This window comes from Megascapheus bottae, chromosome 4, assembly GCF_031878675.1.
Source record: "Megascapheus bottae isolate mThoBot1 chromosome 4, mThoBot2.hap1, whole genome shotgun sequence".
NCBI classification, from domain to species: Eukaryota; Metazoa; Chordata; class Mammalia; order Rodentia; family Geomyidae; genus Megascapheus; species Megascapheus bottae.
The window spans coordinates 14,736,872-14,764,837 of record NC_143512.1 but is presented as its reverse complement, the minus strand read 5'-3'; the positions used below and the strand labels follow the sequence as shown (position 1 = coordinate 14,764,837).

General features: G+C 41.3%; 1 protein-coding gene across 12 annotated transcripts in view; it reads right to left on the bottom strand.

The window, feature by feature from the left end:
• Nucleotides 1–27,966, bottom strand: part of Brd8 (bromodomain containing 8) — a 56,612-nt gene that overhangs the window by 8,864 nt on the left and 19,782 nt on the right. For 3 of the 12 annotated variants that reach the window (XM_090331461.1, XM_090331459.1, XM_090331462.1), the window contains exons 8-24: nucleotides 26,992–27,128; nucleotides 26,034–26,252; nucleotides 25,554–25,698; nucleotides 21,108–21,317; nucleotides 20,234–20,514; nucleotides 19,516–19,968; nucleotides 19,330–19,423; nucleotides 19,083–19,129; nucleotides 18,168–18,382; nucleotides 17,362–17,454; nucleotides 16,804–16,872; nucleotides 15,979–16,156; nucleotides 12,648–12,752; nucleotides 12,160–12,204; nucleotides 4,799–5,077; nucleotides 2,563–2,832; nucleotides 849–1,003 (exon numbers count right to left, since the gene is read on the bottom strand). In XM_090331461.1, coding sequence (XP_090187587.1) covers nucleotides 849–1,003; nucleotides 2,563–2,832; nucleotides 4,799–5,077; nucleotides 12,160–12,204; nucleotides 12,648–12,752; nucleotides 15,979–16,156; nucleotides 16,804–16,872; nucleotides 17,362–17,454; nucleotides 18,168–18,382; nucleotides 19,083–19,129; nucleotides 19,330–19,423; nucleotides 19,516–19,968; nucleotides 20,234–20,514; nucleotides 21,108–21,317; nucleotides 25,554–25,698; nucleotides 26,034–26,252; nucleotides 26,992–27,128 — 2,995 coding nt within the window. Of the gene's footprint in view, nucleotides 1–848; nucleotides 1,004–2,562; nucleotides 2,833–4,798; nucleotides 5,078–10,130; nucleotides 10,539–12,159; nucleotides 12,205–12,647; nucleotides 12,753–15,978; nucleotides 16,157–16,803; nucleotides 16,873–17,361; nucleotides 17,455–18,167; nucleotides 18,383–18,617; nucleotides 18,697–19,082; nucleotides 19,130–19,329; nucleotides 19,424–19,515; nucleotides 19,969–20,233; nucleotides 20,515–21,107; nucleotides 21,318–25,553; nucleotides 25,699–26,033; nucleotides 26,253–26,991; nucleotides 27,129–27,966 lie in introns of those variants that run through there. The other 9 variants (XM_090331460.1, XM_090331463.1, XM_090331464.1 and 6 more) reach the window with 9 other exon arrangements.

The following is a 27,966-nucleotide window of genomic DNA, read 5'->3' as shown; positions in this document are numbered from 1 at the left end:
CACCAACAACAAAAAGTACTTTTAAAGAAATGTACTCATAGCTGGGCACTGGTGGCTCACACCTATAGTCCTAGCTACTCAGGGCTAAGATCTGAGGATTGAGGGTTCAAAGCCTGCCCGGGCAAGAAAGTCTCTGAGATTCTTTTTTTTTTTTGGTGGGTCATAGGGCTTTAACTTGGCTTTCACACCGTCCCTGAGCTCTTCAGCTCAAGGATACCACCCTACCCTTGAGCCAAGCCACACTTCCCGTTTTCTAGAGGTTAATGGGAGGTAAGAGTCTCAGGTCCTTTTATGTCCATGCTGGCTTTGAACCTTGATCCTCAGATCTCAGCCTCCTGAGTAGCTAGGATTACAGGTGTCAGCCACCGCCACGGGCCCTGCCTGACAAGTCTCTGAGAGTCTTATCTTCAATTAGCCACCAGAAAACTGGAAGTAGCAAGTGGTGGTGTGGCTCAAGTAGTAGAGTGCTAGCCTTTAGCTGAAGATCTCAGGGACAATATCTAGCCCCAGAATTCAAGTCCCATGACTGACAAAAAGAAAAAGAAAAAAAAGAAATGTCGTCATTACCTTATATATCACCTTTATATATTACCCTTTATATATCACCTTTATAATAATAATTAAATTAAATTAAAAAGTACTTTTAAGTTTGTCTGCTGATAACACAAGAAATGTTTTCTATATCCCTTAAGATAGTTGGGTTCAGATGGCTTATGCCTATAATTCTAGCTACTCAGGAGGCTGAGATATGAGGATTTCGGTTTGAAGTCTGTGAGACCTTATCAAGATCTTGTGAATGCAATGCAAGAATTTACCATTGAGCAACACTCTAAGAGTTCTGAACTTACAGTTTTGATGCATTAGTACTGTTATAAAGGAAATCCACCAGTGGAGTTTCCTGAACACTGAAGTCATCATCAATGTCACCCGAAGGGGGTTGTTCTTCCACCTCTGAAATAGAGCCTTCACCTTGATCCTCTTCTTTGGAGTCTTGTTGAGCATCCTGGGAATTCCAGAAAACACAGAAAACTTCTAAAATAAATTTACTATTCCCATTGTAATGTTTACAGTATATGAAGGCTAAATGTGAGAAGAGACTGATTAAATATAGTAAAGCTACAGAAAAGAAATTAAGAGAAAACTGGCTTAACTAGACTTAAGTCAATGGAATCTTAATAATTTTTTTAAATTTTTATTTATTTTTATTTTTTGCGGTGCTTGGGGTTTGAACTCTGGGCCTGGATCCATCAGTGCACCAGTGCACCACTTCCAGTTTTTTGGTGGTTAATTGGAAATAAGACTTTTGTGCTGGGGCTGGCTTTGAACCTCTATCCTCATAGTTCAGCCTCCTGAATAGCTAGACCACTGGTGCCAGGCTACTTAAGTGATTTTTTAAAATTAAGGTATAATGAGGTTACAATGTCTATATGTCAGATTATGAATATGGAGCAGTGTTTTTTTTTTTTCTTACCAGTCCTGGGACTTGAACTCAGGGCCCAGGCACTGTCCTTGAGCTTTCTCAAGACTAGTGCTCTACCCCTTGAGCCACATAATCACTTGTGGCATTTTTTTTTTTTTTTTTTTTGCCAGTCGTGGGCTTGAGCTCAGGGCCTGAGCACTGTCCTTGGACTTTCTCAAGGTTAGAGCTCTACCACTTGAGCCTCAGCACCATTTATGGCTTTTTTCTATGTATGTGGTACCGAGGAATCAAACCCGGGTCCTCGTGCATGCTAGGCAAGCACTCTACCACTAGGCCAGACTCCCGGCCCCACTTACGGCATTTTCAGTGTATGTGGTAGCAAGGAATTGAACTCAGGACTTCTTGTATGCTAGTCAGGCACTCTGCCACTAGGCCATGCTCCCAGCCCCAAGGTACATCTTTTTAATTTTTTATGGTGTGTGTGTGTGTGTGTGTGTGTGTGTGTGTGTGTGTGTGCCAGTCCTGGAAATTGAACTCAGGGCCTGGGCACTGTCCAGGCTTTCAAGGCAAGTGCTCACTAGCCTTTGGATTAAGATAGGATCTCACTAACTTTCTACCTGGGCAGAGAATCTCAAACCTTATCACCTGAGGGCAACTTTGCACATAGCTAGGATTATAGGCCCTAGCTCACTTGCAGTCTTGTAGTTATGGTAGCTAATATTAATAATTGATTTTTTACTATGATTCAGGCTTTGTGCTAACTGCTTGCCATGAGTTGTCATATTTGTTTTGAAATAAGGTTTTACTAAGTTGTTACCTAAGCTGGTCTCAAAATCCTAGATCAAGTGATCCTCCCACCTCAGCCTCCTGAGTAGCTGGGATAACAGGCATGAGCCACCTTGTCCTCCTGAATTGTCACACTTCAACTTCATAACACATCTAGAGTAGAGCAGTGCTATCCTGTTTGTAGCAGAGAAAACTGAGATTACAATCATTCAGTAGTATGTCTAACATCATACAGCTAAAATTGGTACTAAAACCAGAATTTGGACCTGGGTCCTTTGGAGTTATTTATGTGCTCTGACCACTCTGCTCTGCTTCATCAAGACCAACCAGACTTCTCATGTAAGTTATTCACTTACCTCTTCACTATCTGTGAATAGTTCCTGAATTGTGCCAGTATTTGAGGGGTCTGGAATCATCTCTGGCTTTCTATAGTCTCCCACTAGCTTCTTTTCAGTTGCTAAGGGGTCTACTTCGGCTAAAAGCTCTTCAGTCTCGTTGCAGGGCTCCCTATCTCCTTCAGTAGCATCAATTTCCCTTCCCTCTTGTTGTCTCATTCCAGATGTAGGGCAGCCACCTTCAATTGGTTCTTTGCTGCTAATGCACAATGGTTCCATTAAATAAGCTACCTGCAATCAAAGTTTATTATTAGATGCACAGGAATACCACTGGAAACCATCATCCAGTAGTCTGTAATGCTATATGCTTATATTGTCACCGTGACCAAGTCTGATATGGCACATAGGTTTAATTAATCCACTTAATTATTTGAAATTTAACATATATATGTATATGTATATACTGGGTTAATTGCTACCTTTTCCAAGAGTTTAAGTTATCATTTTTTCATCTAATGTGTAACTCTGGTCAATTAAGAGTGGTTACTAGAAAACATGAAAATATTGTCTGCTACAGAAACTAGAGAACAGACACTAATTAAGCTGGACACCAATTGATCTTAAACTAGGTTATACTGTTCATTTGCAGCATGCATATAAATCATGTCCTTATCGATTTCTTTTTTCTTTTCTTTCTTTAAAAGTTTATATATATTTTTTATTGTAATTAATAGAAGGGGTTACATTATATTCGCCAGATAGAAGATGTATTACTTAACAATCATTGCTACCTCTTCTCGTGTTTTTGTCCCCATTTCCATCCCCCATCCCCTTCCCTCATCTTGTTTTCTCCCCCTTCCCTATCCTATTTCAAACAAACAAATAAACATATATACAATATATCAGATAACAAGGTAAGATATCGTAACATATGAGATTGAAGCTATAAAAGAAAATCCATTTTATGCTTTCTAAAATTTTCCTCAATTTTCTTACTTCATTAACCCTTAGAACTCATGCAAATTATAAAATCTCTGATTTCCTATAAAAATAACTCTATTGACTCATTTCCTTAATACAGAGACAGTGTTTAAAATTGCTTTGATTATGAAGTAAAAAGCATTTCAAAGCATAAATCAACTTATATCAAATGACTTGTCTTTTCTTTTTTTGTCAGTCATGGGACTTGAACTCTGGGTCTGGGCACTGTCCCTGAGCTCTTCAGCTCAAGGCTACTGCCCCATTTCTTAAGCCACAGTACCACTTCCATTTTTCTGATGGTTATTTGGAGGTAAGAGTCTCATAGACTTTAGTGCCCAAGTTGGCTTTGGACCTCGATTCTCAGATCTCAGCCTCCTGAATAGCTAGAATTACAGGTGTGAGCCACCATGCTGGCTTGGCCCTTATCTATTTCTTCTTTTTTTTTTTTTTTCAGTCGTGGGGCTTGAACTTTGGGCCTGGGTGCTGTCATTGAGTTCTTCAGCTCAAGGCTACCGCCCTACTCCTTGAGTTACAGTGCTACTTCCAGGTTTTAAGTTGTAGATAAGAGTCTCAAGGACTTTTTAGTGCTCAGACTGGCTTTGAACCACAATCCTCAGATCTCAGCCTCCTGTAGCTAGAATTACAGGCATGAACCACTGCTCTCGGTGTCCTTACCTATTTCTGATTCTTGGCCTTTGCCAAAGTAGTAGTACTTCCTTGAATTTTAAGGATTCTCATTAAGGCAATCCTGCAAAAATTCTGATTTCTAGAACTAAAGACTGGGTGGGGTCTTAGAACATTCGGTACATATTCTAAATTGAACACAGGTGGCAACCATCTGTAATCCTAGTTATTCAGGAGGCTGAGAACTGAGGATCACAGTTCAAAGTCAGCCCAGTCAGCCAGGTAGAAAATCCATATCACTCTTATCTTCAATTAACTATCAAAAAGCCAGGAGTGGAGGTATGGCTCTTGAGGTAGAGCACTAGCTCTGAGAAAAAGCTCAGAGATAGTGCTAAGGCCGGGAGTAGTTTAAGCTCTAGGATCCCCTCCCAGCTTTTAAAACATTTTTTTTTTGGTGCATATTCTACCAGAAGGGCTGGGAATGAACCAGTTACATATATTTTGGTCAACAATATTAAAAGAGGGAGGAACATGGAAGGACAGAGCATTTTTGGAAAGTTAGGCCATGGATGGTGGCACATGACCATAAAACTCTGCACTTCGGAGCCTGAGGCAGTAGGCCAGAAGTTCCAAAATAATAGTTCACCATTACCTCAGAGAGAAAGTGAAGGAGATTCTGGCTGCTCACTTGTTCTTTCTCTTCCTGAGATTCCTCACTGCCTCCATCTCCCAAAAGCAGCTCACTAGATTCTCTCCCTGGGCTGCTTTCCTCTAGTTCCTCAGTCTCTGGATCCTCAGTTTCCCTCCAGCTGCCTACATCAAGATCCAGACTGGAGTCCCATGAGCTGAAGAGAGACCTGCAGTTGTTGCTCAACTCAGACTCATTGGGATAGTCTCGTTCAGAATCCAACCAAACCCATTCACGCCCCATCTGTAAATATAGAGAAAAATGCATTAAATTCGTTCAAATCAGTATTTCCAAGGCAATAGCACCATCCATATTCTGTAGAAAGGGGCAAGAAATTTCTGCTTATTAGTAAGAGTAACACCTAGCTGAAGATAAAAATTAAAATATGAAATGGTATAAACTAGTACAACCACTCTGGACAGCAGTCTGGATGTTCCTCAATACATTAAAACAGATCTTCCCTACAACCCAGTCATACCACTCCTGGGCATCTACCCAGAGCATCACAAGCCATAAAGACACTAGTACATCCTTTTTCATTGCTTCACTCTTCACAATAGCCAAGTTATGGAAACAGCCCAGATGCCCTACAATAGATGAGTGGATCCAAAAAATATGTGGTACCTAAACACAATGAAGTTTTACACAACCACTAGAATATTATGTCACATGCAAGGAATGAATAAACCGAGAATAAATCAGGTTAAGTGAAGCCAAGCTTCAGAGAGAGAAAAGGCTCACATTTTCTCTCATATGGGGAAGGTAGATCCAAAAATACACTCATACCAGGACATGATACAGGACTCTAAGAATTCATACAAAACTAACATATATACTTAAGCATATTAAAAGCACACACACACACACACACACACACACACACACACACACACACACATATATATATATGCCTCTTTTTTTGGCCTATTCTGGGGCTTGAACTCAGGCACTGTCCTTGAGCACTTTTGCGCAAGGCTCTACCACTTGAGCCACAGTACCACTTGACTTTTTCAGTATATGTGGTACTAAGGACTCGAACCCAGGGCTTCCTGCATGCCAGGCAAGCACTCTACCACTAGTCCATACTCCCAGCCCCCAAAGAGGATATTCTTAGGAAAGGAATACAAAGGTACAATGTCTATGTACATCTGATCATATAAAATATTTATCAAAATGAACTCGAGAAAATGGAATTTTTTAATTGTTGTTTCTTTTTGTTTTCTTAATTTGTCCTTGAGAAAGACATAGAAATGGACAAAGGGTGAACAAATACATCAATGTTATTTGCTATATTGAAAATGTACAATTTGTGAGTTGGGATGGGAGATAAAAACATAGAGCGAGGCAAGAGGCAACATTGCCCCAAAAGAATTGTATTCTTTATCTGACTTATGTAACTGTAACCCCTCTATACATCATCTTTATACTAAATATGTGTGTATATATATATATATGCTGGAATTATTTTATATTTTGGAATATGAAATTCACCTGGGCACTGTCCCTGTCCCTGAGCTCTTCTTTTCTTTTCTCTCCTTTCTTTTTCTTTCTTTCTTTCTTTCTTTCTTTCTTTCTTTCTTTCTTTCTTTCTTTCTTTCTTTCTCTCTCTCTCTCTCTCTCTCTCTCTCTCTCTCTCTCTCTCTCTCTCTCTCTCTGTCTCTCTCTCTCTCTGTCTTTCTTTCTTTCTCTTTCTTTTTGAGTCTTAGGGCTTAAACTCTGGGCCTGAGCACTGTCCCTGAGCTCTTCAGCTTAAGGCTACTTCTTGAGCCACAGCCCCACTTCCCCTTTTTTAGTGATTAATTGAAGATAAAGATTCTCACTGTCTTTAGTGCCCAAGCTGGCTTTGAATGGTTATTCTCAGATCTCAGCCTGCAGCTTCCTGAGTAGCTAGGATTATAGGCGCGTGAGCCACCATGCCAACTTTTTTTTTTTGGGCGGGGGGGGGGTACAAGGCTAGTGCTCTGCCACTTGAGCCACAGCTCAATTTCTAGCTTATTAATAGTTAATTGGTAGTAAGATTCTCATAGACTTTCCTGTTAGGGCTAGCTTCAAACTATGACCCTCAGATCTCAGACTCCTAGGATCATGGCATGAGTGATTTTACCCAACTTTTCAACTTATATTACAAAAAAAAAAAAGAGGGAGGTGGGGAGAAACCTGGAAAATAACTGAACAGATTTATTTCTTCTATCCCAAATCACCCATAAGGCAACTAACTATAAAGCAGTAAATTTGAGAAGTTATTTTCCTCAGTGTGTATTTTTAAGCTATTAACAGTTACAATCAAACATCTTAAAAATTAGTTTGCCTTTCTTTGTCAAATCTGTCAGTTTTGAATAAAAACAAACATTAAGTTTTAAAACTATCTTCCTGGGCTGGGAGTTTGGCCTAGTAATAGAGTGCTTGTCCAGCATGCATGAAGACTCGGGTTTGATTCCTCAGTACTACATACATAGAAAAAGCTGCAAATGGTACTGTGGCTCAAGTGGTAGAGCTCTAGCCTTGAGAAAGCTGAAGGACAGGGCTCAGGTCCTGAGTTCAAGTCCTGGGACTGGCAAAAACAAAAACACCTATCTTCCCTTCCTTATTATCCTTTGTCTCTTGTCGCTTACAACTTAGTTTTTTTTTCTCTCGGTTCTCTGCTTTCTTAATAATTCCTTTAAAAAGATGTATACACTTCTATAGTTTCAGCATTTTTACTCAGATGGCTCCCAATCTCTACTTGTAATTTTTCGGGGATGAAGGTTGAGAAAACAAACAAAAACCCCTCATATGCTCTTCAATCTGTACTCTTTTTGCATGTGTCTCCTGAGTACTGCAATTCCAGTGCGCACCTGCATACCAGGGTATGATCTCATTTCTCTATGTATTTGAGTCAATTCCACTTAGATACCCTACCATTTACAATCGTGTATGTGATGGGGCTTGAACTCTGGGCCTGGGCACTGACCCTGAGCTCTTCAGCTCAAGGTTACTACCTTAAGCCACAGCCCCACTTCCCATTTTCTAGTGGTTAATTGGAGATGAGTCTCACTGTCTTTAGTGCTGGGGCTGGCTTTGAACTGCAATCCTCAGATCTCAGCCTCTTGAATAGCTAGAATTACAGGCACGAGCCACCCCCCAGCTACATACAATTTTAAAACTTTCTTCCTCCTAGTCAATCTTCCCATTCCTTAGTCCTATTACTTTTTCTGTTATATCAATGAGATTTCTAAAACAAATATTTTCTTCCAATCTCCAAAACCACTATTAACAATTTCCTCATCCTTACTACTAATTATCTTTCTTATTCAGTAAGGAATATCCAAATTTTCTTGGATATTTTCCTTTAGTCTGCTCCTGAACAAATGGTTGGGTGCTGTTCCTGGACTCTTCAGCTCAAGGCTATCGCCCTACCCCTGGGCCTGGGCATCGTGCTTGAGCCAAGCCCCACTTCCTGTTTTCTAGAGATTAACTGGAGATAAGAATCTCAGATCCTTTTGTGCCCGAGCTAGCTTTGATCCTTGATCCTCAGATCTCAGCCTCCTGAGTAGCTAGGATTACAGGTGTGAACTACACCTGTTTTTCTTATCTCAACCTTCTATAAACTACTTGAATATCATCTGCTGCCTTGAATATAAATTTCTGCCATACCAAGTTCTTTAGTCTTGATTCTTTGTATCTGAACTTCACTATTCCTCAATGTTTTTTATTAGTTATCTCTTTATTACACAAGACTCCAATGTGGCTTGCTAAGTTCACTTTTCACCTAATAACCTTAAATCTGTCCTTCAATGAAACTATTCCAACTTATAGGACTTCAATGTTTATGTTTATGGATTGTCTCAAATTCTGATTCCTTACTTCTATTTCCTTATCTTAAGTTTTATAGGCATAAAAGTGTGACTTCTAATCATATCCTTCCTTAAACCCAACTTTCTCAAGATGGAGTTATATAATAGAAAATGCCATATTAATCATTTCTATAAAAAGCTGCATTAGAGCTGGGCACATCGGGTCACACTTGTAATCCTAGCTACTCAGGAGGCTGAGCTCTGAGGATCGAAGTTCAAAGACAGCCTGAGCACTAAAAAGTCTTTGAGACTCATCTCCAATTAACTACTAGAAAACTGGAAGTGATGCTGTGGCTCAAGGAATAGGGCAGTAGCTTTTAGCTGAAGAGCTCAGGGACAATGCCCAGGCCTAGAGTTCAAGTTCTACAACGGGAAAAAAAAAAAAGTCTCATTAGTTCACTACTTAAATTTTCTTAGTAACAGAACAGAATTCAGGTTAATCTGATGTTTTGTTTTCTTCAGTGCTTTGCGTGTCCTAGGATTGACCTACATGTCTGGCCCAAGACACATTTTAACAGATTAGCTTTAAAGCAGCAGTATTAAGAACAATTGGCTGGGCATGATGTGTAATAGAAGCTACTCGGGAGGCAGAGGATGAAGAGCAGAGGATGAAGAATTGCTAGTTCCAAGACAGCCTGGGCAACACAATGACACTCCATTTCAAAAACAACAAAAAAAAATCTTTGTATAAGAGCCAAACCCATAGAAATGGAAAGGAACCAGCAATATCCTATCCAGAAATAACCTCTAGAAAATGAGAAGTAGGGCTTGGCTCAAGGGTAAGGTAATAGCCTTAAGCTAAAGAGCTCAGGAACAATGCCCAGGCCTAGGGGTGAGGGTGGTAGCCTTGACCTGAAGAGCTCAAGGACAGCACCTAGGCTAAGTTCAAGCCTCATGATCTCCCCCCACCCCACCCCATCACACACACACACACACACACACACACACACACACACACACACACACACACATCAATTTTTCCAAGTTAGGAGCATGGCCTAGTGGTAGACTACTTGCCTAGCATTCAGGAAGTCTTGGGTTCAATTCCTTGGTACTACATACACAGAAAAAGCCAGAAATCGTGCTGTAGCTCAAGTGGTAGAGCATTAACCTTAAGGAAAAAGCCCAACGACAGTGCTCAGGCCCTGAGTTCAAGCCCTAGGACTGGCAAAAAAACAAAAACAGGCAATGCTTCCTATATCTATTCTCTAATCTTCTTTAAGCAACACAGGAACTGAATTCTGAAAACCTCAAATTTTACCACTGAAGAAAAGCTGAATAAGATAGCCCTTATTGCACAATTCAGTACTTTAAAAATACAAATTGTAAATTAAGTCCTAGTGCTAATTACCTCCTCTCAGCTGCAGTAGCTAGTTTATAAGATGATACTTCAGCTATAACCTCATTTTCACAAATACTTAGATTATGTAGAATAAATCACATTTCACATACTCACACACAAATGACACACCAAAAGCAAGATTTTTATTTATTGTATACACACACTTCACAGGTTTATTATTTAAAAAAAAAAGTCTGTACAATACAACCTAGTTACAAACCAGCTAGCTACACATTAGGGCATTAACCTAGCCCATAATTTTGCCCTAAAACAGGCAACTACATTACTCCAACTTCCTGAGATTTTTCTCAGCTCATGTCATTTGGCCCGGTGTCTCCTCTTCTGTAATTGGGCCCACATCATTTTTTGACCTTTAGGCTAAGACCAACTGTGGAACTGGGCCCACAAGCACAAGCTCTAGTTTGTTTACTTCATTTCAGGTTCAGCTCAAAGAGGGTTCTTTGAGGGTTCACTTTTTCATCTTCATATCTGCTTCAATGGCACAGCGACGTCCCCTGGTTCCCCCATCCTATATGACAGCAGAGAAAGAATAGGAATATGAGTAAGCTTGTTAGGAGGTAATCAAAAATGTACAATAAAAATGTTGGGAGGTTTGTTTTCTTGGGGGAGAGGACAGAATCAGTAGAAAACTCCAAAGGAGTGAGGAGGGCATTTTCTGTATTCCCATAGAGTAACTAAAAGAACACCTGGTAGTTTGTGAGAGGAAATGTAGGATAAAGCATCTTGTTCATACCCATCACAAAGGTCCTTGGAATTCACCTAGGGTCCCACAGAATGACTTAATAGTCATCCCACCCAGGGCCAAATCATGTGCAAGGAATTGGAAGAGTAAAAGAAAGGTGGTAGAGTCAGAAAAGGGAGTGAATAGTGAGGTTCTTGGCTAACATACCTGTCCATCTGTTGGTCCCTATAAGAAAGGCCTTTCCTGCAGACTGACCCTGGCACTAGTTCCCTAGCACCTCCTGACAGTTGTTTTCCATGAGATCAGGACAGTCAGGCTTCTTTCCATCTGCTGCTCTCTCCCTGTAGCCCAGCTCCTTCCTCTTGTGCAATACTTTGCTGTCTTCAATAGATAAACGATCCTATTAACCAGCCTTGCAATAGCCAGCCAATTGCTTGGGGATCCAGAGTCACTGTTGCAGGCCAATAAGAAAAAAACGCAGATCATAGTGTTCTGTCTGTGGTACAGGCTGAGAGGCCTGTAGGCAAGATGAACTAGTGAAGACTTTTGCTGGGCCAGATCATTTTTACATTTCTATTATGCAAGGATTCTAAAATTTTTGGAGCTCACGAACCAAATCTGCCTATGAGGCAACAGTAAGAATAAAAGTAACACCTTGCATTTATATAATACTTTTAATTATTTTTTTCAAGCCCATTCCATATTTATTTTATCCTCACAACATCCCTGTGAGGTAGGCTGGACAGGTACATAATTATTAGTTTTATCACACAGTTGAGGAAATCAAGGCCCCAGATAATTATCCAAACCTTGAGGCCATGTAGTTTTTAAAGTTTGATGTCTCTTCTATTACATCATGTTTCATTGTTCCATAATAAACAACAGTCATAGCTTATGGATGGAAAGAATAAGTCTTTAGATTATCTCTAGCCTATGTAATTCCTCCAACCATAACTATGCATTGGTCATTACTACTGAAATCTTTGCTTTAATTTTACTGAACATTTATATATCAGGGATTTGTCTCACAACTTAATTTTGGGAGAAAAACTGTGCTAAATGCTGCTAACATGAGGAACACTGTATAGTACTGTTAAAAGCCAGGTAGCAGCTGCTGCTCTGAATAACCTTCTACTTGGAAGAAAAGAATTGCCAAAAGATGGAGTCAAGAAATGAGGAGCAGATGCATCCTAGACCTTTTACTTTAAGAATACCTCATATTTCAGTCCAGTGATCTCATAAATATCTCTGTCCAGCCCACATACACACACATACACACACACAAAGACAGAAATGCAGAAGACAGTTTCTTATTCAATGACCTGAATAAAAAGAAGTTCAAGATATTGCCACAGTCTACATGTTGGGTTTCCCTCTGCCACCCACCCCCAGCTGGAGCTGAGACTCTTTCTGGCAACACCATCCCTTGCAGCCATTCAATACTTACAAAGAGAGAGAGAAGGAAGGCAGGAGAGCCCATGGGGACACTGTCCTGTTAGAGGACAAACAAACACTGATCAGGTTCCACGGAAACTCTCAGCTGCAAGCACCCCAAACCTCAGGACAGAGACACAAGCAACCACACACACAAAGACAAAATTTTATAACTCAAGAACAAGAAGAAAGAGATCCAAAAGCAATCTGGCCATTTTGACTGGGGAAAACAAAACAAACAGAAAAAAAACCCCCAAAACTGATAATCACCAACTGCTGAAAGCTAAATTGTTTTCCCCATCTTGAAAGCACTCTCAAAAAAGGAATAGATAATTCACTCATATGCTTAAAATTTCTCCCATCTAATTGGGTCTCTCAGTAGATTTCAATGTTTAGATGGGAGGAAATGACCTTCATTCTAAGCTCTATGTGTCTTTTTCTATTGGAAAGTAGAAGTTTGGCAATATCACACAGATTTCTAATACTACTTTTTCTCCTCACCTTCTCTGAAGCATCCTGTTTGCGGGTAGAATCTCGTCCTCGAAGACTTTTAGCACTGATTCCAGATTCTGATGTTTGCATAATCAACTGTGTAGCCAAGAATTGCTGTAGAGAGAAGAAACATACAAAATGAGTCCAGTAGGGATAAACTAAGAAAGTTTAGGCTTTCTGAACAGAACTCTGTATAGTATCCAATTATTTTTTGACATACTGAAATTTTAGCATGTTAAAAATTTTAATGCTAGAGTAACAGGCAGCCTAAGAATATAAAAATACTTACTTTGCACAGATATGATATTCTTTCTACATCAACATCTCAAAGGGTGCCTGATAACATAAATATAGGATAAAAGCAAACTATTTGGCTGGGCACCAGTTGCTCACACCTGTATTCTAGCTACTCAGGAGGCTGAGATCTGAGGATCACAGTTCCAAGCAAGTCTGGGCAGGAAAATCTATGAGACTCTAACCTCCATTAATCACAGAAAAAGCCAGAAGTGGCTCTTATCACCTGTGATTCAGGTGATAAGAGAGCTAGCCTAGAGCAAAAAGGAACTCAGGGACAACACCCAGATCTAGAGTTCAAACCCCAGGACTGGGGTGGCGTGGAAGAACCATCTGCGATTAAAAAAAAAGAAAAATCTCTTTGGTTTAGGACATATATCATGTAAATTATGCACTTAAAATATAGCTGCTGAGTGTTGGTGGCTCATGTCTGTGATCCTAGCTATTCTGGGGGCTTCAATCTGAGGATTGTGGCTCAAAGCCAGCCCATGAGACTCTTATCTCCAATTAACCACTCAAAACCAGAAGGCTGAGATGTAAAGATTGAGGTTCAAAGCCAGCCCTGGCAGAACAGTATATGAGATTCTTTTTATTTTTTTTGTCAGTCATGGGGCTGGAACTCTGGGCCTGGGCACTGTCCCTGAGTTCTTCAGCTAAAGGCTACTCCCCTACCCCTGAGTCTGAGTGTTGTCCCTGAGCTCTCAAAAAACAAGCTGTAGCCATGTGCCAGTGGCTCATGCTTGTAATGCTGGCTGCTCAGGAGGCTGAGATCTGAGAATCACAGGTCAAAACCAGCCCAGGTGAAACAATTCCGAGACTCATATTTCTAAATAACCAGCAAAAGGCCAGAAGTGGGGGCCAGGAGAATAGCCTAGTGGTAGAGTGCTTGCCTAGCATGCACGAAGCCCTGGGTTCAATTCCTTGGTACTACATACAACAAAAACATCAGAAGTGGCACTTTAGCTCAAGTGGTAGCGTGCTAGGCTTGAGCCAAAGTGCTGAAGGATAGTGCCCTGGTCCTGAGTTTAAGTCACAGGACTGGCAAAAAAAAAAAAAGAAGCGGGAATATGGCTTGAGTAGCCTGGCTGAATCCACACCAGTACCAGACCAAAAAAAAAAAAAAGTCTTAAGTGTGTCAGCCAAGGAAGCAAGCCAAGCAAGCATTAGGTCCTGGGTTCATGCCCAGGCACCAGAAAAACAAAAATGAAAAAACAAAATAAGAACAACAAAAATGGAAGCCACGCTGGGTGTGGTGGCTCATGCCTGTGATCCTAGCTATTCAGGAGGCTGAGATCAGAGGATCATGGTTCAAAGTCAGCCCAGGCACTAAAGACTATGAGACTCATCTCCAATTAACCACCAGAAAACTGGAAGTGGTGTTGTGGCTCAGGGGTAGGGTGGAGTTCCAGCCTCATGACAGACCAAAAAAGACAAAAAAGGGAGCTGGGCATCAGTCTGGGCTCATATCTGTAATCCTACCTAGTCAGAAGGCTGAGATCTGAGGACCATGGTTTGAAGCCAGCCCTGGCAGGAAAGTCCCTGAGATTCTTATCTCCAACTAACTACCAGAAAACTGGAAGTGGTGCTGTGGATCCAAGTGGTAGAGTGCTATCCTTGAACTGAAGAGCTCAGGGACAGTGCCAAGGCCCACAGTTCAAGCCCCATGACCGACAAAAAAAAACAAGGGCACTGGTGGCACATGTTTGTAATCCTACTCACGTGGTTCATATTTGAGGATAATGCTTTGAAGTGAGTCCAGGTAGGAACATACATGAAATTCTTATCTCTTAACTAATCACCAAAAAGCTGAAGTAGAACTGTGGTTCAAGTGGTAGGGTGCTAGCCTTGAGCAAAAAAAAAAAAAAAAAAAAAAAAAGCTCAGGCATAGCACACACACACACACGCACTGAATTCAAGCCCTAGGACCAGTGCACATGCACACGCACACACACACACACACACACACACACACACCACCCCCATCTGAAACCTTGAGTAAGATTCCTAGCACTGAAATTTAAACGAAAGAAAAAACCCTACAAAAACCTTAAGGGAAGTGAATTCATTTGCCCAAGAAAGGCAGAATCTGACCCAAGATATTACAAGGACACCTACTCAGCTATGTTCATCTCTGCACTATTCACAATAGCCAGGCGATGGAAACAATCCAGATGCCCTACTGCAGATGAATGGATACAGAAAATGTGGTATATATACACAATGGAATTCTACATAGCCAACAACAAGATAAAATAATGGCATTCGTAGGGAAGTGGATGAATCTAGAGCCAATCATGTTGAGTGAGACAAGTCAAGACCTAAGAAACAAAAGGCACATGGTATCCTTAATATGTGGCTATTAAATCCAAAGAGTACAAGAGCAAGGACTTAATAACTGCATACCCAAAGCTATGAACATGGTAATGGAAATATAAACATAACTATATAGACATAAAAACCTATGACTCTATAGACATAATGTCTTATTTCATAAATTAATGTTTCTATGACATCCAAACCCTTAGCCTAATTTTGATTAAGTTCTAAATACTAAGTCCCAGTGATTGTAAATAGAGATTCCCTCCTTGAACACTTGTTTGTTAAACTTGTCATTTAAAATACGATGTAAAAATCAATGTTAATAAACTGTTTAGGCCGAGAGTTTGGCCTAGTGGTAGAGTGCTTGCCTAGCATGCACAAAGACCCGGGTTCAATTCCTCGGTACCACATACATAGAAAAAAAACGGGAGTGGTGCTGAGGCTCAAGTGGTAGAGTGCTAGCCTTGAGAAAGTCCAAGGACAGTGCTCAGGCCCTGAGCCCAAGCCCAGGACCGGCAAAAATAAAATAAAATAAAATAAACTGTTTAATAAAAAAGGTAGAATCTTATAACTACTGCACTAAGCCAGATAAAGCCAAGATAACTTGAGCAAGAACAAATTATTACAGACTTGTGTGTCCCTGATGCTTAAGCCAAGTAAAAGACAAACCTTCCCTTGAGTATATTTTCACTTCATCATTGCCGAAACACAAAGAGTCTCAAAGTACCTGAATCTGTTCCAAGACATCTCTCTGCATCTCTACTGCCATGTGATAAACATCATGGTCTGAGCTATTATACATTACAGCATTCTGAAACATCAGCATTATGTCACGCTGAAATTCAGCAGTACTGCGAATTAGCCCATTTTCAATGTTTTTCTTAATAGTTGACAAATCCATAGGCCTAAAAAAAAGGAGTAAATAGCAGTGAAGACAGAAAAAAGACTCATCTGGATCATTTTCACCACATATATCTTCTCATATATACCATACCTTCAGTCTCAGCTGCAAAGATTCAAATACCAACCTATCACCCCAAAATATATACTTTACACAAAAAAATCAGTATGCATAACATACACAGAAAAGCAAAAAGGCAGCTTATTTTTTTAGACCATCAGCAACTGGGTAAATTTACCACCACTCTTACAAATATTTACTTTAAACTTACTATCTAGTTGGGCATTGTTGGGCTTATGCTGCAAGTGGCTCAAGTGGTAGTGCTGTGTCTTGAGGGACACAGGACTCAGGTCTTGAGTTCAGGTCTCAGCACTGGCACACACATCCACATATGCATAGACACAGACACAAACAACTGCAACTGGAGCTGTGGCTCAAGTAACTGAGCTTCACACTTGAGGGGGCACCTGAGTTCAAACCTCACTATCAGAATGAACTCACAGACACATACCAATGGACACACACACATATAACAACAAAAACCTCTAAAATACAAAAAGGAAAAAACCTACTATTTAAGGCAAAAATTCATTTAAGTCTGAACAATTAGTAATTTGGGCAAGGCAGTATGCTGGATAGACTATGGCTTACCTTTGTACAATGCTGTGGTAACCTGGTGCTATGTCATCGGTAACAGGTTGTAGAAAGACATTGGCGTACCTGTGCAAAACCAGTAAGGGACAATTATTCTCTAGATGCATAAGAGGGAACTTAATCTATGTAAGTGAAAGTACAGAAAGCCACTATTCAATTGTGGACCACAGAAATCTACTTAACATTTTTCATTTGTTTATCAGGGCCTGAGCACTGTCCTTGGGCTTTTTCCTCAAGGCTAGCACTCTACCAATTGAGCCCAACACTACTTCTGGCTTTTTTTTTTTTTTTTTTTTTCTTGGCCAGTCCTGGGCTTGAGCTCAGGGCTTAAGTACTGTCCTTGGGCTTTCTTCAAGGCTAGTGCTCTACCTTGAGCCACAGCACCATTTCTGGCTTCTTCTATGTATGGGTACTGAGGAATCAAACAAGGGTCTTCCTGCATGCTAGGCAAGCACTCTACTATTAGGGCAAAATCCTGGCCCAGGACATTTTTCTAAGCTAACAAAGGGGGGCAGGAGAAAATGTACTTACTGATTGATAAACAAGACCACTTACCTATGATTAGCTGCAGCTCTCCATACAAGCATGATTGCTTTCTTCCAGATTTTTTGGGCCTGAATAGCTTCTTGATCCTCACTGCAAACAGAGCTGAAATACAGTAATTCTACTTAGCACAAGTTGACTTTTTTTTCCTTTTTTCAAAATAAAAAGTTTTTTGTTTTGTTTTGTTGCTCAACTATTTGTCCCAGGCCAAGAAAGAGAAGATGAGGAAGTTAGGATTAAAGAAAAGATTCTCAGGGGCTGGGAGTTTGGCCTAGTGGTTAAAGTGCTTGCCTAGCATGCATGAAGACCCGGGTTCTATTCCTCGGTACCACATACATAGAAATGGTGCTGAGGCTCAAGTGGTAGAGCTCTAGCCTTGAGAAAGTCCAAGGACAGTGCTCAGGTCCTGAGCTCAAGCCCACGACTGGCAAAAAAAAAAAAAAAAAAAAAAAAAAAAAAGATTCTCAGGGCTGAGAGCGTAGCCTAGTATTAGAGCTCATGTAGCACACACGAAGTCCTGGGTTCAATTCCTTGGTACCACATACTCAGAAAAGGCTGGAAGTGGCGCTGTGACTCAAGTGGCAGTGCACTAGCCTTGAGCAAAGTGTCCAAGGACAGCAGCTAGGCTCTAAGTTCAAGCCCCAGGATTGGCAAAGGGAAAAAAAAAAAAGATTCTCTCTTGGACTGTTACAGTGCTGCCTAGCCAACATGAGGTTCGGAGTTCAAATCCTAGTACATTCAAAAAAGGTTACAGATCTTCTACTTTTTCACCTTCACTGCATCATGTTTGCCTCAAAGAATGAATTTCAGATACTCACAACTGTGAAGAAGCAGGGCTGCTGGGAATGGAGTCTGCCAGTGTATGTGACTGCAGCGTAGCATTGTGTATACTAAAGCCATCATCACTCTCACTCACAGGGGGTTCGTTATCCATTTCTGACAAATAGCCTTCTCCTTGATCTTCTTCCTTGGGTTCCTCTAGGCTGGCTGCTTCACTGACTCCATCTTCCTCTTCATCCTCACCTGGGGCATCCTTAGACATAATGTGTTAACAGTCAACAAGTGTAAGCAAAACTATCCAGCAAAGCACCATTAAATATGATCTATGTTTTGGGTTAGATCAGTTCTAGAAATTGCCTCACACTGTATCTTGGCTGAGCCCTCTGACTTGTACTACCCTCTACTTTCAGACTTTCACTAAGTAAGGTAATTTAGTACCTGGAGGCCAGGATTTTATAAGAGGAAGGAAAAAAAAAAAAGCTACTTACTTAATACTAAGCTAAGAGGCGTTCCTTCTTTCCCCTTGCTCTTGAGAGGAACTCTGACCCTGGGTACAAAGTTACCAAAAATAGTTTTATTTCATGTCTCATTTGATGGAGCAAGCTCACATCGAATTACTTTTAAATCTGTCAACTATTGCTTTTGGTAGTTTAATTATTAGTCTGATTTCCTGTGTGTTCTCCCTTGTACCTCTATTCACTCAAAATGATTCTAGGTGTATCAATAATACTCCGTGCACTATATGCACAGAAAAGACTATGATCTTTTCAAACTCAGATGGGAAGCACATATTGCTTTAGTAACCCCACTGTCCATTGTAGCTTCCCCTCACGCAAGTCCTTAACAATTTCATCTCAGAAGACAAAGATGTGTTTACTAAAATATATTAAAAATGTTGTACTATAAGCAAATCTAGTCACATGGCAAGAGGAATAAAGAAAAATCTGAAATACCTTTATCTGGCTTCCAAAAATAGTCCCTGATTCTTCTTTCAATGATTCTGCAGAGGAGAGAAAGACTACCTGAAGATTTTTTCCACCTTAGCCTTCCCCTTCTTATGGACCATAATCCCTTGAAGCTCTCCTTTCGATGCTGACCTGTTCTATCTCTTCTATTTGCCCACAACCCACAATCCCTCAAAAGCCAAAGCAAATGATATCAAGTTAGTTACAGAGTATATATTTCTTGATCTCTATTTACCTGACATTTCAAACTTGTGCTGAGTCTCTGCTTCTAAAGGATCTTCAATAGGATTTGAGCCATGTGATGGGGACAACATGCTTTCAGGGGATGCCTGAAGATGAGCAAAGAACAGTATCTTAAGTACTGGTAAACTGCTATGCTCCAGTTTTTAGTCTTCAATAATAATGATATCTTATTAAATACCTCTGCCTTCACAGCTGTAAGTGGCATCTCATTACTCTTTCCACTGGAAACATCTGTTTCAACAATATCTCCAGTTGCAATACTCCTGGGTTCTTCATCTAAATCTTGGCTCCTGAGTTCTGGTGGTTCCATGCTTGTGGCTGATCCAACTCCAGAAATTATTTCAGTTCCTGAAATGCCTGGCTCTGGTTCTGCAGGTTCCATCTTGATCTCAACACCTGACTCTCTGATGTCTACCAATTCATGGATCCTCTTGTTTTCTGTCTCCTCAAAGTCTAATCTCTCTTGTTTGACTGACATCTCTGGTGCAGGAAGAGGTACTGGCTTGTCCCGCTCCTGCTGGATTGTGTGCTCCCAGGGGCCAGGTAGGGACTGGGGATCATCGTTCTCTTCACAGAATGACAGTGCTGCTTCCACGGCTGCCACATCTAGCACTTCAGGGTGGTCATCTACCTGTTTCATAATATAAAGACTGTTGAGATCACAGAAAAAAAAAATTCTATTTTTCTAGCACTGAATAAGATGACATTAATTTATACTTCTCTGTTTGTCCCATATTCAGGGATGTTACCAGGGAGATAACTAGTATGTAAATACAAAAGAGCTTTTAGAGAAATGGAGATGGGCAGAAGCAGAAGAACTGCTTAAATGATTCTATAAGAAGCAAACATAAGAAGCATAGAGAAGCCTAGGATCAAGAGACTGAATATTTACTTACCTTGTCCTCAATGATAGCAATGATGTCTCCAACTGTCTCAAAGTCCAATTCTTCACCTGTGTAAGACACAGCAATATCCATCTTCTCTGCCAGATCTAAATCTTCTTTCCCATCTATGCTTGGAGGCTTTGATGCACCAGGAGCCTCTGCTACCCCTGATCGAAAACACTCTTCTTTGATAGAATTAATTATCATGGAGATTTCACTGCTATCCATGGAAACAGTCACAGTATGTGGATCCCCTACAGCCTCCATCGGAACACAGGTATCAGGCTGACTCACTGAAGAACAGGAAAAGAAAAAAACATCTCAGAAGCTTGTTGGGTATTAAGTGATCACCTAGAGATCACCCTAGGACTGTAGACCAATGCAGTACACTCTTAAGGTCAGAAACTCAGATCTACCTGTTTTCTTTTCCCCCATTATATTAAGAAAGTAAGGTGAGAACATTCTAAAAGCCTGCTCATATTTGTACAGCTAAGCCTCTCTTCCCATCCCCAGAACACAACTGCCCACCTATATCCTTGTTTTTTGGCCAATCCTGGGCCTTGAACTCAGGGACTGAACACTGTCCTTGGGCTTTCTCAAGGCTAGACTATCTCTACCACTTGAGCCACAGCACCACTTCCAGCTTTTTCTATAAATGTGGTACTGAGAAATCGAACCTGGGTCTCTCTGCATGCTAGGCAAGCACTCTACCACTAAGCCAAACTCCTGGCCCCATATCCCTTTTCTAAGGTTACAGATGGCACATGTCCGTGGAAAAATAGAAACATCTGAATTGAGTTCGTGCTCTTAGATATTTTTCTCTAACTGAAGCTCAAAATAAAATTTTAGTCCTAGTGGCTGCTCAGGGCGTGGGTCAAGGACGCACCTGGAGCTACACTTTCAGGAGTGGAGACAGCTGGAGCAGAGGATGGTGCTGGCAGCGCAGGCATCATGACAATGGTAGCCTGGGACACAGACTCTACAGGGGGTGGCACAAGTTTAACTGGAGGTTCACTGGCAACAGTAGTGAAGGAAGCAAGAGGTGTGGTGAACTGTGTAGGACCAGCTTCTAAAAGCCGGGAAAGAGTAGGAGCACCTAACAAAGAGGTACACAAAATGAGGTAAGAAGAAAGCACATGAACAAGAAGCAATAGCCTTAAGACCCAACCAAGAAATTTTTTTTATAGTTTCAAAAGGATGAAAGCAATTCCTGTGTTGAATAAGCTCATCCTCTCCCAATGTGGGTGGGTGTAGTACCCTACTAAGCTTAATCGTCAAATTCTGCTTTTGTAAAATTTGCTTGACTCACTTGACCACCTGTATGTAGTTTCGGCCACCTGTGTGTGCTTTTTGACCTTTAAAAACTCAGCCCTACTGAAGCTCAAGGCTGTTTTCTACCATCCTGAAGGTGAAGAGCAATTGCTGCACAGCTACTAAAATGACTCCTAGCTTGATTCACTGAGTGCTGGTGACTTTAATGGTGTGGGTTCAAGTCCCATCTGAGTGACTGAGATACTACAGTGGGGAATCCTTTATTCTCCTCAGGGCCATTTGGATATCCATGACATCCTTGGAGGACCATACAAACTCATCATTATAGGCAGGTGGTTGCAGCTACCTAACAAGCACACACACATACCTAGTCAATCATGTACTAAATAATTTTGAAGATCTTAAACAACCCTCAAACATAGACACTGTGCATCCCTTATTTTTGCTGCTGTGTTTATTCTAGTCCTAGGGCTTAAACTCAGGGCATGGGTACTGTTCTGGATCTTCTGCTGAAGGCTGGTCCTATACTATTTGAGCCATAGCTCTTACTTTTTCTAATCTCACTTAAACTCTTATTCCACATTAGGAGTGAACTGAAATACTAAAACACAAAAATATGTATGAAAGCTGGGCCGAGCACGGTGACTCACGATTGTAATCCTAGCTACTCAGGAGGCTGAGATATGTGAATTAAGGTTCAAAAGCCAGCCCGGGAACAAAAGGACCTGAGACTCTTATCTCTAATTCACCTCTACAAAACAGGGGCTTGGCTCAAGGGTAGGGTGGCAGCCTTGAGCTGAAGAGCTCAAGGACAGCACCCAGGCTGAGTTCAAGCCCTACGACCCCCCCCCCCACACACAAAGTATCAAAAGTATCAAAAATAGGTAGTCATTTTTCCTCAAAGGAAAATTAATAACACTTTTTGGGGGGAGGCCATTCCTATGACGTGAATTCAGGGCCTCCATACTGTCCTTGAACACTTTTGCTCAAGGCTAGCAATCTGCCACTTGAGTCACAGCACCACTTCCGGCTTTTTCTGTGTATGTGTTACCAAGGAATCAAACACAGGGCTTTGTGCATACTAGGCAAGCACTCTACCACTAGGCCACACTCCCGGCCCCTAATAACACTTTCAATAGCAAAATTAAAACAACAAAAACCTAGGACATCCAAGATGATGAGGCAGGAGGATCTCAATCTCATGATTGAGCCCAATTTGAGCTATATATATTGAGTTTCAGGCTAGCCTGGAATATATATTGAGACCTTGAGCCCATATCTCAAAAAGAAAAAACAAGGCTGGGAATTTGGCCTAGCAGTAGAGTGCCTAGCATGCACAAAGCCTTGGGTTCAATTCTTTGTTACCACATACACACAAAAAAGAGGTACAGCCGGGTGTGGTAGCTCACGCCTGTGATCCTAGCTACTCAGGAAGCTGAGATCTGAGGATCAAGGTTCAAAGCCAGCCCGGGCACAAAAGGACCTAAGACTCCTATCTCCAATTAACCTCTAGAAAATGGGAAGTAGGGCTTGGCTCAAGGGTAGGGTGGTAGCCTTGAGCTGAAGAGCTCAGGGACAGTGCCTAGGCCCATGATCCACAAAAAAAAAAAAAAAAAAAAAAAAAAAAAGAAAAAAGTGGTTGAGTACTAACTCTGAGAAAGCTCAAGGGCAGTGCCTAGGCCCCAAGTTCAAGCCCCAGGACTAGCAAAAATAAAAAATAGCCAAATGCCAGTGACTCACACTTGTAAGTCACTAGCTAAAAACAGATCTGAGAATCACTGTTCAAAGTCAGCCCGACAGAAGACTCTATAAGACTCCAATTAGCCAGCTTAAATACTAGAAGTGGAGTTATAGGTCAAGTAATAGAGCACAATCTTAAGTTGAAAAGCCATACTAGAGTTCAAGGCCCTGAATTCAAGCACCCTCTGCCCCGATCCTTCTGCATATGCAAGCATGCGCATACATACTCACGTAATTCAAAATATGAGCCAAGGATCATTTGAAGCCAGCCCAGGCAGAAAAGTCTGTGAGACTCATCTCCAATTAAACACACAGGCACAAAAGGAGAAGTGGAACTGTGGCTCAAGTGGTAGAACACTAGATTTGAGATTTGAGCAGAAAAGCTCAGGGACAATGCCTAGGCCCTGAGTTCAAGCTCCCAAGACTGGCACCATTAAATACATAATACATACATACATAAATGAGCCAGGCACTGGCACTGGTGATTTATGCTTGTAATCTTAGTTACTTAGCTGATATTGGGAGGCTCTCAGCCTGATGCCAGCCCAGGTAAAACTTTGCAAATCTGTGAGCTATGTAAGGTGGCATAAATGGATACCTATCCCAGCTATGACTAGGAAGCCATATGACTAGAAGAGCTCAGGGGCAGTGCCCAGGCCAAGTTTAAGCCCCATGGCCATCCCCTCCCCCCACCACACACACTAAATAAATAAATAACCATGAACAAGAAAGCTGAGCAAATAGAGTCGGAGTCATGGTTCTAATGGTCAAGTGCCAGCCAATGATCACATTGTATACTACCTCAAAAATAAATAAAGGCTCCAAAAAAAAAAAAAAGAGCAGGAGGCATGCTCAGCATTAAGAATGCCTGCCTATAAAGTACAAGGCCCTGACTGAGTTCTATAAAAATTTCAATACTGGCCGGGAGTTTGGCCTAGTGGTTAAAGTGCTTGCCTAGCATGCATGAAGACCCGGGTTCGATTCCTCGGTACCACATACATAGAAAAAAGCCGGAAGTGGTGCTGAGGCTCGAGTGGTAGAGCTTTAGCCTTGAGAAAGTCCAAGGACAGTGCTCAGGCCCTGAGCTCAAGCCCAGGACTGGCAAAAAAAAAAAAAAAATTCAATACTACAGAAAAATGATATGAACAAATCTGTCACTTCTGTTTAGGTTCAGTATGCTATACACTCAAGTTCAACAATATTCAAGTGCCAGTGCATAATGTTAGTATGGTATTTTGTGTGTTCCAGTCCTGGGGCTTGAACTAAGGGCCTGGGCACTGTCCCTGAGCCTCTGAACTCAAGAGTAACGCTCTACCACTTGAGGCACAGCTCTGTTTTTTGGGTGGTTAATTGCAGTATCATGGGGACTTTTCTGCCCAGGCTGGCTTTGAACTACGATCCTCAGATATTAGCCTCCTGAGTAGCTAGGTATGAACCAGTGCCCAGTACTCCTGAGCTTTTTTTTTTTTTTTTTTTTTTTTTTTGCTCAAGGCTAGCGCTCTATCATTTGAGCCACAGTTCCATTTCCAGCTTTTTGTGGTTAAGTGGAGATAGAAGTCTCATGAACCTTCCTGACTGGGCTCACCTTGAACAGTGATCCTCAGATATCAGCCTATGGGAGTATCTAGAATTACAGGCACAAGCAACTGAAACCCGGCATGTAAAGTTATTTTATACTTTCAAATTTTCTACTTCATTTACTTCTCATCACACATCTGCGAAATAACAAAAACAGGAAATTGTGTCTCAATGTTAAGTTACCTATCTAAGGTCAGAAAACCAACAAGTGGCAGGCCTGAGATTTAAGTTCAGATCTGATTTTAAATGTCTTTCCCCTATTTTATAATCTTAGGTATCTATCATCATTTTTTTTTTTTTTTTTTTCTTTCTTTTTTTGCCAGTCCTGGGCTTGAGCTCAGGGCCTGAGCACTGTCCTTGGACTTTCTCAAGTCTAGAGCTCTACCACTTGAGCCTCAGCACCACTTCCAGCTTTTTTCTATGTATGTGGTACTGAGGAATTGAACCCGGGTCAACTCTACCACTAGGCCAAACTCCCAGCCCCTTAGGTGTCTACTATCATTGTATAATTTCATAAGCCATAGAAAAGCAGCTTCATTATTAACTTTACTATTCCCCTCATCAATAATCAGGGCTATCAATACTCTGAAGACAAGACTAGATAATAATCTTACATAATATGTTACAATCAAATGAATTACAAAATTGAAAAACTGGACTTTAAATCTAAGATTAATATTTCTTTTATAATTGAAACCAAGTCTGACATCTGTGAAGTAGATAAGGAAGAGCAGTGACTTACCTGAGGCAGCAGGGGAGGCTGCAACAGTATTGGGTGTTTGCTGTATCTCCCCACCATGTATCATGGGAAGGACCCCGCCTACCTCCAGGAGGACACCCGTACTGTTCAGGTGGCTAGAAGCCACAGCCATTTCACTCTCATTGACCTACCAGGGAAGAACAGAAGTGAAGGCTACACTCAAGCTTTCTTTCACTGCTGCTTCCCAAAAAAGCTCCAGTAGTCAAAGTTCTTGAAACTAAATCTATCTACTGAGAATAATTCAAGATCCAGGGGAAACTCTAAACTATAATGTTCAGAACTTATTTGACAAGTGTTCTCTAGGGAAGAAAACCAAAATAATCATGGTTCAGATACCTCAGGACCCAAGGACATTAAAAACTTACTATATTACTATTGTTTTTAAATTAACATTTAATTCCCAGGCACTCCCTTCCAAATACTTAAATCATAGCTCTCAAACACCCACAGAAGTCTCCATACCAGTCTGGGGCTAGTAGGCAGGAGGCTGCCCTTCTTCAAGAGCTCTGACAGCAGAGGGGAGGGGGGTGGAGTTGCTTTCTGTCCAAGCATCTTTTTCTGGGGTGAATCATCTGTTACTGGGGTCATGGGGGCTTCTAAGGGTGCAGAGCCTGGAGGAAGGGTGTCAGGAATCCCAGGAAACGAGGTGACTGGGGTACTCGGCAAAGTCCCAGGGGTTACCTAAGAGACAACAGAGAACCTTTATCTGACTTCTCAAACTATGGAAGGTTCCCTACTCATCTGGATGGGTTAGTGTGTCTAACTATTATTTTATTAGTTCTGAGTAGATATGCCCAGAAACCCTCAACCCCTCCAGCTTTCTTCCCCACAACAGTTTTCCTTCCACCCACTCTAACTTACAACAGCCCAAACAGATTCCATCCAACCTGCCATTTACAATTTCCTTACCCACTACCACTATCTTTTTTTTTTTTTTTTTTTTTTTTTGCCAGTCCTGGGCTTGATGCTCAGGGCCTGAGCACTGTCCTTGGACTTCTCAAGGCTAGAGCTCTACCACTTGAGCCTCAGCACCACTTCCGGCTTTTTTCTATGTATGTGGTACCGAGGAATAGAACCCGGGTCTTCATGCATGCTAGGCAAGCACTTTAACCAGTAGGCCAAACTCCCGGCCCCACTACCACTATCTTATTTAGAAAAAACTGAAGTTCACTTCAGCAGGATTTTTTTAAAGACTAGTATATTTAGCTAATAATTCCTGAATAGTTTTACCTATCCCTCAAAAGGTCAAAAGCCTTTAAGCTTTTAAAAGGTCCATCTTTATCTTATAAATGAGTACATGGTAAGTTTAGTCTTTAGCATTGAGATGAAGAGAAGTTGTCTCTAGGCAAAAAGTATTTTCCTTATTACTCAGCTCTCAGCTGACTTATTGCCCCTTCAGAGATCAATTTCAATTACTTACCCCAGAGGTAGCCTCTTCCATAGTGGTTGGAGTCAGGTCTCCAAGTGAATAATCACCTCCTGGGGAGGCAGAATCTATAGGAGAGCGGACCATCACAGTAGGTAACCTCCTAGGGGGCGTTTTTACTGCTTGTCGGGCTAGAACACAAAAAAGAACAGTCTAAATCCTCCAGATTAAATAAACAGAACATGGTGGTCTATTCTACAATCCAGCTACACAGGAGGCTGTATGTAGGTAGTAGGTAGGATCTCCATCCCAGGCCTACCCCAGCAAAAACTCAGCTCAGGTTAAAAAAACAAAGAAAACACCTTGAGATGCCATCTGACAATGAACAAGACAACACAGGGCTGGCTCAAATGGTAAACTCCCCAGTACCCACCCTCCCCCCCCCCCCAAATGAAACCAGATACAAGTAGCCAGCTATTGATCTCAGCCTCCTAAGTAGCTAGGATTACATGCATAAGCCACCAGTGCCTGGGATGATGGGCTTTTCTTCTTAGCCCAACTTTTCTTAAAGAAATTCTCACACTAAGCAAACTAATCATCATAAAGATTCTCAGAATAGAAAAATGGCTTACACAGTCGGTAGGATGGCCTACTGGTAGAGTGCTTGCCTAGCATGCACGAAGACCTGGGTTCGACTCTTCTGTGCACATACACAGAAAAAGCTGGAAGTAGTGCTGTGATTCAAGTGGTAGAGCTCTAGCCTTGAGAAAAAAAAGAAAAAAAAAAAAAAGAAAAAAAAAAAGAAAAATGGCTTACAGGCTGGGAGTGTGGCCTAGTGGTAGAGTGCTTGCCTAGCATGCATGAAGCTCCAGGTTCGATTATTTGATACCACATACACAGAAAAAGCTGGAAGTGTGCTGTGAGTCAAGTGGTAGAATGCTAGCCTTGAGCAAAAAAAGCTCAAGGACAGTGCTCAGTCTGAGTTCAAGGCCCAGGACTGGCTAAAAAAAAAAAAAAAAGCTAGCTGGG